This window comes from Sus scrofa, chromosome 4 (genome assembly GCF_054392235.1).
Source record: "Sus scrofa isolate SSC_HxYL_T2T_F1_AM1 chromosome 4, Sscrofa_HxYL_maternal_Yorkshire_Landrace_v2.0, whole genome shotgun sequence".
In the NCBI taxonomy this organism is placed as follows: Eukaryota; Metazoa; Chordata; class Mammalia; order Artiodactyla; family Suidae; genus Sus; species Sus scrofa.
The window spans coordinates 18,705,766-18,718,009 of NC_139386.1; the positions used below are offsets into that span (position 1 = coordinate 18,705,766).

Here is a 12,244-nt window from a genome sequence, read left to right on the forward strand (position 1 = left end):
CCTCCTTAAAAAGTAAAGATGGTTTGAAGCAGGAGGTAGAAAAATCCACCTTAAGAAGATGACTGTGAGATTTTTTTCAGTGTTAGGAAATGAATATAAAATGCCTACCTCAGCACCTGGCATTGTGGAAGCTATTGAATAAATGTTACTTCCCCTCCTTCCAGGCAATTTTGAAGAAAAAGTAGAGGTTAGTTCTGGCTCAGAGCAGACAATGCACCAAAACACTGAGGCCACAGGACTGAGAAGCGCCCTTGAGAGTGTAACCCATGATGAGACCTTAGATTCCCTGACATAGAACTTTTGAATTTTCACTTTGTTTGCATTAGTTTGAATTTTATTTTGCCATTTAATGTAGCACCTGATATAAAAGGAAGTTAAATAGGTCAGAAATCTGAGATGATAAATTTTTGTAAATAAACTCACAATTCCTGTTTCTAAAAATTGCATACTGAACTTTAATTTTTTAAAGAAGTTTTTTAATTTGAAAGATATTAATTTCTCTTCCAACATATTGATCAGGCAGTAGAGTTTCAGTTTGTATACATTTGGTGCCTGTTGTAAAATGTTTTAATTAAAATTTAAACTGAAATAATATCTATTTATTTGGCTTAACAGAAATTTAGATGTAAATGATTCCATTGTACCCAGGATTTCAGCCTTTAATCATAATTTTGGCTTTTGTTTTAACATGTTATGCAGTTAAAAACAAAGATTTAGTTGCTGATTGGTTTTATTTAGAGGCAGTGGAGAAGTGCTTCTAAGAATTATTAAATACTAGAGATCTGGCACATGTTATTAAGGGAGAATAATTTTTCCCAGATTAGGTGTTCATACCTTAGAGCTGAAAAAACATAATTTGCACCTAATTTGTGGTATTCTTTCCAATGTCTCTTGAAAGATCCTTTTAGATCTCTACAGATGTATTTTGAATGGCTCAAAATGCTTTCTCCATATTTAAAGTTTAAACAACATTTCAGAGTTCCCGTCATGACTCAGTGGAAACAAATCTGACTAGCAAAACAAATCTGACTAGGAAACAAATCATGAGAACACAGGTTCAATCCCTGGCCTTGCTCAATGGATTAAGGATGCGACATTGCTGTGAACTGTGGTGTAGGTCACAGATGTGGCTTGGATCCCGAGTTGCTGTGGCTGTGGTGTAGGCTGGCAGTTGTAGCTCTGATTCCACCCCTAGCTTGGGAACCTCGGTATGCCATGGGTGCGGCCCTAAAAAAGATAAAAAATTTAAAAAAAATAAAGTTTAAACAACATTTCGAAGTAAATTTAGCTTTAGCAGAAAGTTAGAGTCCATGTTTCCTCCAAATGGAAGTCACAGAAAGAGCCTGAGCAGGGTGCTAAATACCTTGGTATGTGAGCTTTGACAAATCACTTACTCGGAACAGGCTTTAGCTTCTTCAGGTGTAAATGTCCGGATGAAAGCTAAAGTAATTTTGGCATAATTTGAGGCTGTATAGCTATCTTCTTACGCTCTGTTCTTCTGGTTCATTGGCCCAGTTGCCTCAGTAGCCCACTATGTGTCGCTTTTAGAAACTTGAGTCACTCAATTTGTCGTAAGTTGTGAAACGTTCCTTTCAGCCAACTAATAGCAAGCTTCCCAGGTCTTTCCTTCACACCGGACTCCCTCACCCTCTAAGGAGGAGAATGCAGCTGCTCTATCCTCTTTCCTTTACCCTTGTCCTATGTAAACTATGAACTTCTCTCTGAAAATTCTGTCATTCAAATTCAAAGCTCTGCATAGAATCTTATAATCGTTAGTTTCCATATACTATACTTATTTGTATTTCTTATTTTTTCAGTGTTTTTTTTCCAAATAAAGAAGCTTTAAGAATTGTTTGAACTTTGTTTTCTATTAGTAGAATAGGCATTTAATCTTTGTTTCTGTTTACTTGGAGTTCCTATCGTGGCACAGCAGAAACGAATCCAACTAGGAACCATGAGGTGGTGGGTTCAATCCCTGGCCTTGCTCAGTGGGTTAAGGATCCGGCATTGCCATGAGCTGTGGTGTAGGTCACAGACACAGCTCAGATTGTATGCTGCTGTGGCTGTGGTGTGAGCTGGCAGCTATAGTTCTGATTAAATCCCTAGCCTGGGAATCTCCATATGTCGCCGGAGCGGCCCTAAAAAAAAAAAAAAAAATGTTTCTCATCTTTGTCATGTATGGTGACTCTTGAAAACTTACATGTTGACTTTTTAGGATTTTTATTGGATGAACAGCCAGACTTAGGGGTACTTTCCACTGGAAAACTAATCCAACATATATATTTTAATTTTCAGGTCATCTGTTGCATCAAATGTGTGTGTACTCATAGCTGAGAGAGGCAGTTTAAATGTAACTAGTTAAATGTGATTGGAGAAAACCTTGAGTTGGTAGTTAAGCATAAGATCATAGTACTCTGTCGTTCTCTGAATTTGAAAAGAAGAATAATCAATTGTGATATTTCAGCATTTGTTTTCATTTTTCGTATAGGTAAAATGTCTTTCTTCATCTATATGCATATTGTTTTCATTTTCTCTTGTTTTTAAGGGAAAATTTGTATTAGATATTTAGAGGTGGTGAAGTATAACTATTAATAGTACATTTTAATGATGTGTAATCATAAGTGGGCAGAGCTAATAGGAATAGCCATAGTTTGCTTTTAAAAGATGTATTGTTATTATTGGCATCTTATTAAATTCTCGTTTACCTTGTAGAGTTGAGATTTTCCAAATGTCTAGCCAACTCTTTCTATACTTAGATGTTATGTAAAAGAGAAGCATGATTCGCTTTATATTTTTGAAGTGTTTTTTTTTGTACTTTGATAAGTTTTATAAATAACCAAGCCCACATTTTCTTAAAGTCAAGTATTTTTCATATAAAATCTTTCTTTCTTTCTCTCTTGCTTTTAAATCTAGGTGACTGTGGAGATCATGTTGTCATAATGAACACAAGGCACATTGCATTTTCTGGAAACAAATGGGAACAAAAAGTATACTCCTCACATACTGGGTAAGATAATACTTTGACAGGGAAGATAGGTGGTTGAATGTATTACTTTAAGAATGTTATTGAGCTTATATAAAAGAAAAAGGCATTTTCAGAATTTAAGAAAACAGCAATTTTGCTCATTCTGCATACGTGACTTAATAAAAAACCCACAAAACACTAAATACTCGTGATTACCTGACATTATTTGTTTTTCCTGGAAGCTTTTCATAGAACCTCTCTGATCTAGATTTTTCTCATTTTTACCCAGTCTTCTCACTTTCCTTCTTCTTCCTGTAATTCATCTTACTGCCATTTCCAGAACCATCTTGATCATCTGAAAGTACATGAGACGTTGAAAGAATAGTGAGCGAGATCCCAAGTTTGTACGATACCTAAAATCTCCACAATATACCTTGCAACTTACAGGTCTGCAGTCTTTGAATAATAGTGACCTCTTAGCTCATGAGGCAATTTCGACATGGTCTAAGTTTTAGAAAGATCCCTATGCTATTGAGTCATCATCTGTTTTTCTCTAGCTTTCATAATCGTCTGTCTGTTTTGTAGACTAAACATCTGTATAGGTCCTTCAAAGTTCTTTATGTGGCTTCCCTTTATGTATCTCCATTATTTCTTGGTCCTTGTTTTCTGGGTGCAATCGTTGCTTGTCAGCATCTTTCTTAACTAAATATCTTAACTGAGTATCTTTCTTAACTAAATACAGTCACCAGGCAGTGTTCTGATGGTTTCCTGGTATAACATGACTCCTCCATCTTTCAGTTACGCAGTCTTCAATTGCAGTAGAAGTTTTCTTCGAGGCCCTATCCCTGTGGGCTATGTTGAGTTCACCGTTAGCTGAAACTCCTCTGAGTCTTTTTCAAACATGCTGCTGTTCAACCATGTGTCTTCCTTCCTGTATGTTTTAGTTGCATTGTAATCCAACTGCAGTACCTTAAGTTTACTCCATATTAAATTTTATGTCCAGCCTTTTAAGATCTTTTGAGATCTTGATTGTCTCATATAATGTGTTAGTTAACCCCTCAGTTTCAGGTTGTGTACAGATTTAATTAAGCATACCTTCTTCAATATCATGCAAGATTATGTTTAGAAATATTAACCTTGCATTCTTGATCCAGATCATTTCTTTATTTCTAATGGTGCTTAAACAAGCAGATTTTGATGTTGCTGTTGGTTTCTTTTCATGGCTTGTTCAAGTAGATCTTAAATGCTTGGAATAACTCTTTTTGCTTCTGTTAACCAGCCTTTTCCCACTCCTCCGTTTAAACACTTTCATGAAGCCTTTGTTTAACATAACAAAAGTAAATTCACATCCATCTTTAGTAATTTTTACTGTTGACATATCTCTGTATATAAATCAAGTTCTATAAATTTTAGAGGTAATTGAGAAAGAAACATGAAAATTTTAGATAGTATGGTAAAAATATAAAGGGACTTGCTCTGGTTGCTGTGGAGGTGTGGGTGCGATCCCTGACCCAGTGCAGTGGGTTAAAGCATCTCGCGTTGCTGCAGCTGTGGCATAGGTCACAGCTGCAGCTCAGATTCAATCTCTCCCTGGCCCAGGAGCTTCCATATGCCATGGGTACGGCCATAGAAAGGCAATAGCATAAAGTATAACATTTCAAAGCAGTAATACCAATAATCTCCAAAGCAGTAATACCTGTACAATTACTGCGATTGAAGGAAAATAAGAGCACAGCCAGAGGTGACCAGCTAGTGTATTGTACCCAGCAGCTGGTAATATCTCCCTCAGTAGAGTCTCTCACCTATGGAGGAAAATCCAAACATCTTTGCAGATTACTGGTACCCAATTAGCATACAGCCTCAGAATCTTCATTTGAGCCAACTTACTGCTCTTTCTTCCCTCTCTGTCTTTGCATGTGTTGTTCTCCTTGGCAGAAATGTTTTTAAGAACTCTATTTCTTTGTTAAAACCTGGATGCTTCCCTATTTATTCATCCCCGGTAGGGTTAATCACTTTTGTTTCTATGTTTCTGTTGATGCTTCTCTTACGCCTTGGACATACCATTTTTATTAGGCTTAGAACACTTTATTACAATTATATATTCAAAATTTAACTTTCTAGTCATATAAGTTTTAATATACTAATTTTGGAAAATATAGAAAAGGTTAAAAAAAGTAAAAATCATCTTTATTCCTATGACTAAACATTTTAATATATATATACAAGTTTATATCCTTTTCCACTTTATATAAAGCTCTTAGAAGCCTTTTTATAAATATTATTTTTAATCACTGTGTCATAGTGCACAATGTAATGTATCATACTTAATCATTGCTCTGTTTTTCCAATTTAAAATTTTGGCTTTTTATACAAAGCTGGAAAACATCTTGATCCAGTAAGTGTTTTCAGTATATAGGGTTATTTAAAATAAAACTTTAGAAATGTAATGAATTTCATGGTCAAAGGAATGATTATTTTTAGGTATTTCCAAGCACCAGTTTACTATCTTAATACTAGTACAAAAGTCTTTTATTATAAAACTGTTCACAGTATTATAATTAAAAATAATGTAATAATAATAAGGCTCTGCTACTTTACTGGGCATTTAATTTCATTTGCATTATAATGAGGCCTTAATGCTTTCCTTATGACTTTCTCTGAACATTTTATCTATTAATAATGTTAATTCACTATTGTATTTTTTTACTTTTTATAAGTTTTCTCTCCTTTTTCAATGAATTTTATTATATTTATAGTTTCACAACCATCATCACAACCTAATTTTAGAACGTTTCCATCCCAAACCCCCAGTTCACCCTCCCTCCCACCCCCACCTGTTCCCTTTGGTAACCATAAACTTTTCAAAGTCTGTGAGTCTGTTTCTGTTCAGTATAAATTTACTTTATGATGTCTTTCGCTGTACGGTTATTTAAGTTTTATATAATTAAATTTCTCTTTTCTTTCGTAATTTTCTTTCTTTCCCAGTCTCAGAAAAGCCTTCTTTGTCTAGATATTTCGTAAACATTCACTTCTGATTGTTTTAGAGGTTGGATGAGATGGGTATGTGTGCACCTTGAACTTAAACATCTGAGTCTCTAATCACTTAAAATGTATTGACAAGAGTTATAAGTATCAGCTTACTGTTAGATGTCAAAATAGAATTCAGTCACTTTTTTTGAGAACAGGATCCTGTTATATTTTATATCTGTTTGTCCCCAGCACTCAGAAATAAATATGCATTTATTTAGTGTTTACTGAATTAATTTGAATTGGAAAAAAATCTTTGGCTAACATTTAAAGGAAAGTTTGTTCTACTTCATTTAGCCTGTCTCCTATTGGAGGAAAAAATGTAGTTACTTTTTCACCAGTAAAAAAAAATCACTGAGTATATCATTACTCAAGGCAGTCTCCTACTCAGATTTTTATAGTAGTTCTCTAAATCCTTTAGGATAAAGTCCAACTCCTGAAATATAATGCAAATCGTATTATGCTTTAAAATTTGCCATCCTAGTATTAAAAATAGAAAGATAATTTTTAGTGTAGAAGTCGTGAAGTATCTTTTTCCTGCAGAGAAAGAATACAGGAATAGAAGTCTAGGCAGGTATTTCTTTTTCTGAAATTCCATGGAACAAATGAAATGTATCCATCTTTCTCATCAAACTTTTAAATTTGCTTTCTTAAATTTTATTTCTGAGATGAGATTCTTTGAATCATCTTTAAAATGCTTTCTAGTCTTGTTAAAACATATAAAAGGAATCACATTTAGGCAATCCTTCATTTTTCTTACAAAGTCCACTGCCTTTGCATCTTTTTCCATTCCTTGAAAATCATTTAGACTTTATTCATCCATTCAGTGTAATAAAAACCTTACATCTGTATTTTGTTTTTGTTTTAAATTTCTTAAGCACTTTCACAAACATTTTCCCATTTGGCTCTTATAAAAATCCTGAGAGATAGGGCAGATGTTGTCATTTTTCTTATATGAACAAACTGATATTTAAAGAGATGAAATTGAGTTGCCTAATATTGAACTGGTAACCACAGGCACAACCCAGATTCCATACCTAAATCTGAGGCATTCAGGTCACTTCGATACCTCCAGTACCATCCCAAATATTTTTTTAATCTCCATTTTATTCATTTTATGTATAAACTTTTGATCTAAACACAATGGAATATTTATTACTTAGAACGAGCATATGACTTCCTGTTAACAGGAAATAGGATCACGACCTGTTTAGAGTATTAACTCACCTTCAGAAGCAGATAGTCTATCCGTATTTAGTGTAAACCTGACCCCTAGTTTATATAGTTTGTCTAATTTGTCAGGGAACGTAAAACATTTTGGCACTTTACTTTTTCTTAATTCAAGCAGTGATAAACTATCATGAATGTTTGGCTGAAAGTGTGAATGAGTGAGTGAATGAATGATGAAGAACTTTAAGTTGCAGTGGAAATAAATAGTTAGCAAAGAAATTTTACAAGATGTAGAACTTTTTATGAAATAATGATTGCTAATTTGACCACTTTAGAGAATAGCATTTTAAATAGCATAGATTACTGCTTAATTTTTGACATTGATGAACAGCATAGTTTCCAGAAACAAGTACAGTTGCATAATAAAAATAGTTTTTATATATAAAATAATGTTTATATCAAGACTGCTGTACCATAGCCTACTCCCAATGTTAATGTCTTTGCTTCTTTTAACAGCTACCCAGGTGGATTCAGACAAGTAACAGCTGCTCAGCTTCACCAGAAGGATCCAGTGGCGGTAAGTTTATTTGTTTTTTATTATTTATCATCTGTGAAACGACTGGTTCAGACACCAGGTTTTGCATTTTTCCTGTCTTCTAATGTAGCTAGCACTCAGGATTGTAAGTTCTTCCCTATATCACACAAGTTTTGATAAGTATCATTTCATTATCATTCAATTCTATAGCTTTTCTAATTATAATTTAGTGTATTTTGCATTTTGTCAGGGAATTTTGATGCCTTTCTTTTTAGTTTCTTGACATGTACATGATCACCTATAATATGATATGATCGCTGAGAATGTTTTGGGGAGAAAGACATATGCCTCTGTATATGTTTATATATATACATTGTATGAAATATGCTAAATATATTGTTACAGTCTTAGAGTTTCACTAACTTTTTTTTGTTTGCTTGATTTATCAATTACCTGAAAGAGTTCTGTTAAAATCCCAATTGTGGATTTATTAATTTTTCCTGGTAGTTCTGTCAGTATTTGCTTTTTATGTTTAAAGATATAGTGTTAGATGAATTTAAGTTTGGAATTATACTCTTCCTAAAGAATCGATCAGAGTCTGTACTGACTTTCTTTATCTCCAATAATGCTTTTTAACTTGTCTATTTTTTTTTAATACTAATATTAATATAGCTGTATCAGCTTTTTAAAGTAAGTTTTATTGGGAGTTCCTGTCGTGGCGCAGTGGTTAACGAATCCGAATAGGAACCATGACGTTGCGGGTTCAATTCCTGGCCTTGCTCAGTGGGTTAAGGATCTGGCGTTGCTGTGAGCAGTGGTGTAGGTTGCAGGTGTGGCTCGGATCTGGTATTACCGAGGCTCTGGCGTAGGTTGGCGGCTACAGCTCTGATTGGACCCCTAGCCTGGGAACCTCCATATGCCAGGGGAGCGGCCCTAGAAAAGGCAAAAAGACAATAAATAAATAAATGAAGTTTTATTGAATTATAGTTGACTTAACGATGTTGTGATAACTTCTGCTGTTAAAGTGATTCAGTTACACATGTACACATATCCATTTTTTTCAGATTCTTTTCCCATATAGGTTGTGACAGGACATCGGGTGTACTTCCTTGTGCGACACAGCAGATCCCCGTTGACCATCCATTCCATGTACAATACCGTGCATATCAATTGCTTTTTCTTTGGATGTGTATCTATTGTAGATTTTTGGTTTGTCGTTACCATGAGCTTTTGATATGGTAGTCTAGATATATTCAAGATTATTTTAAGTCGCTGGTCTCAGTTTTGATAGTCTTTAGTTTTTGTTTTGTATGTTCGGCTTCCTCTTGTATTTTTTAAAAGCTTCTTAAAAATAATTCTTGGCATTTATATCTAAGTCTGATATTTGTAGGCTTTGCGGTTCTTTATTGTTTCTGCTCAGCATACTTAGGAAGTATGTGTACCTTGTAAAACCTCATCTCTGGGAACTTGTGAGACCTATGTTAAGAATGAATTTCTTCAGAAAAGACTTACTTAGCTTCTGACAGGTGAATGGGGCTATATACATACCAATCTAAGACCTCTTTAAGTTATACTTTAGACCTCTAGATTTTGATTCCCAGAGAAAGGGTGAATTTGGGGGCTCAGAGCCTCATGAAGTCAGGTTCATAGTTGCTCAGCAGGTTAGGGCTGAAGAACGGGTGCTGTGAAACTTAAGGAAAAAAGTTAACATAAAACAAGACAGAGACATTTATCTTAATTAAAGGTGGGAACCAGGGGACTCAAGGTCTCCAGGACCAAGAGCCCTGCCTCAAGAAACCGCACAGCTTTTATTGTGCTCTTTGGGATTACGGCAAGTGAGGAGGGGGTTGTAGGTGTAGGATATAGGTTTTTTTAAAAATTATTTTAGAAGTCACATAGCCGGTTGCTGATTAAGCTTTTATTCTAACCTTTAGGCATTTAACAATCATTAGCATTGAGGAAGCTTGGCATCAGCTATCTTTGCATAGCATTCTAGAGAATCACCATTGTGCTTCTGCAGACGGATGGCATGCCTATCTTCAGCAGCCTGGCTTGCCTATGTTTGCACCTCCGTTCTCCTTGCTAATACATATCCTGCTAATGACCCCTCATAAACCCCTTGGGGCCATGAGGCTCATCTTCCTCTTTTTCTTTAGAGGACATATCCTGCTGTGCAAATGGCATGCCTATCTGCACAGGTCCAGCATGCCTAGACCAACGCATTAATGTCCTCATTCAGCTGACCCTATGAATAACTTATGCCTTCAGGTCTTTGTTCTTAAGCTTAAGTCGTTTACCAGCACTTCGACTCTTTTTCAAGCAGGAATATGGGGTAAAGTAAAGCAGGACAAGATGGAGTTTTCAGCATAGAAAACAGAAGCAAAGAGGCTAAGAAAAGATTGTAGAAACATGTCTCACGACACATAGTTAGCAGTTACCTATTAGGAAAGACTTCTATGTTTTCATTTCTCTACTCAGCACCCTGGATATTGCCTTTCTGTTGAAAATCTAGATGTATGAGGATGTCTTGATCCTACCTCCTGACCCGAAAAGGATAGTCCTCTAAAACCCAAGCCCTGCACTAAGCTGATGTCCTAAGGCAAACACTGGCCCTAGGACTCATTTTCTTATTCTTTCTTCTATTTTTGGCCTCCAGTCATGCTTTTATTTTATTTTATTTTAAATGAAAATAAAGGTACTGTATTTATTGGGAAAACCCTGCATTTAAGTGGACTTGTGCAGCTCAAACCTTTGTTGTTCAAGGATCAATTGGATTTCAATAACATGATTAAAAATGGACTCTTATTAAAATAATGTGACTTTTGATATTTATAAACGTAACATAAATTATATATGTGTGAGTGTGTGTAACTGTAACCAATAGATGCAAAATATATCCTTTCAAAAACACATAGACTATTTACAGAAACAACATGCTGAGCCATAATTGTAGTTTCAACAAAATTGATATCATATACAGAGTGTATAATATCAGCATAATGAAATTAAGCTAGAAATAAGTAATAGGAAAAAAACTAGAAAAATCCCTATTAGTAGGAGATTAACAAAGTGAAAAAGATTAGTTTGAACTGAATGATAATTTAAAAACTTAAGGAATTCACTTACAGTCATGGTTAAATAAATGTTTAGAGCCTTAAATTCATAAGACAGCAAAGAAGAGTTAAACAAATGATGTAAGCCTCCAGTTCAAGAAGTTGCCAAAGGAAGAGCAAATTAACCATAAAGGAAATTTAAAAAGAAAAAATAGTAGAAATTACAAAAAAAAGAAATAGACTATAGAATGCCATGCTTTTAAAAAGATGTTAAAAACAATATTATTAACTTCACTAATACTTATTTATTATTTTATCATTAGAGTTATATACTGGGAGAAGTTCCTAATCAAAATGCTAGGCCTCAGTATAACTAAAAGGAAAACCTCCTGTTACCTTTTCACAGTTTTATTTTTCCTCCTTAAGTCTAGATACCCAGTCTTGAGCTGTACTCATAGATTAGATAGCATTTTTCCCATTTGGACCTGTTTTAGCTTTTTACTTAAATACATTCATGAATAAGCAAAGTGTTAGACTAAGAAGACATTCCTTTATGTTTCCCTAAAATGGTAAATAAAAATAAATATCTGTTGTCAGGATACAACCATTTCTTTGGTGTAGTATTGCCTAAAACTTTCTTGGTAAAGTTTTGAAGTTCCATGCCTTACTATTTATTTTTACTTTTTATCATTTAAATCTATTTTACAAAAACATACTCAGAAATGACTTCTTTAAGAAATACTTTATTGTTCTCTTTTATAATTTCATGTTTTTAGATTATCACAAGTCAAATAAAGTACTCTATTTTGATTATTAATATGGGTTGCGTATAATAATAGCATTAAGTTGTAGGGAGTTCTCTTGTGGCACAGTGGGTTAAGGATCTGGTGTTGTCACTGCAACAGTTTGGGTTGCTGCTGTGGTGCAGTTTCCGTCCCTGTCTCAGGAGCTTCCACATGCCATAGATGCGACCAAAAAAATTGTTGTTAAGGCTTCTGATAACATACACCATCATTTTGACAACGTTATAGTTTTAATACTTTAAAAATATTTTTAAATATTTTAAAAATTATTTTCTAGTTTATGTCAAGTCTGCTAACTGTACACTAGGAGGCAGTATAGTCCAGCTTTTGATGTTAAGAATTTGGCTTTGGATAACACTTGTAGAAATTTTTTCAAATTATTATTTATGAACAAATATTGAAATGCATTACAAATGTTTGATGATGACTTATAAAATACTTAGAGTTAAATCCATTTGAATTATTACCTCATTAAAAGATCTTGATTTTTTTAAGTCTTAATTTTGATGTTTTGAAAAAGTTGAAAAAGAATGGTTTTTTTAAGAGTTTAGTTATTTTTACTTCCAATTCAGACACTCAGTTTTTTTTTTTTTTTTTTTTTTTTTTGAGCATTAGGTCTTCTACCCAACAGACGTAATTTGCTAAGCGATACTTGGTGTATGCGGCTTTTAAGAGAATTTGTTTCATATTG

At 34.1% G+C, this 12,244-nt stretch overlaps 1 protein-coding gene across 1 annotated transcript in view; it reads left to right on the forward strand.

Moving 5' to 3' along the window:
• The window catches only part of MRPL13 (mitochondrial ribosomal protein L13), a 65,131-nt gene that overhangs the window by 10,654 nt on the left and 42,233 nt on the right, over positions 1-12,244 (forward strand). The window contains 2 exon segments of the mRNA NM_001243415.1: positions 2,914-3,007; positions 7,679-7,739. Coding sequence (NP_001230344.1) covers positions 2,914-3,007; positions 7,679-7,739 — 155 coding nt within the window.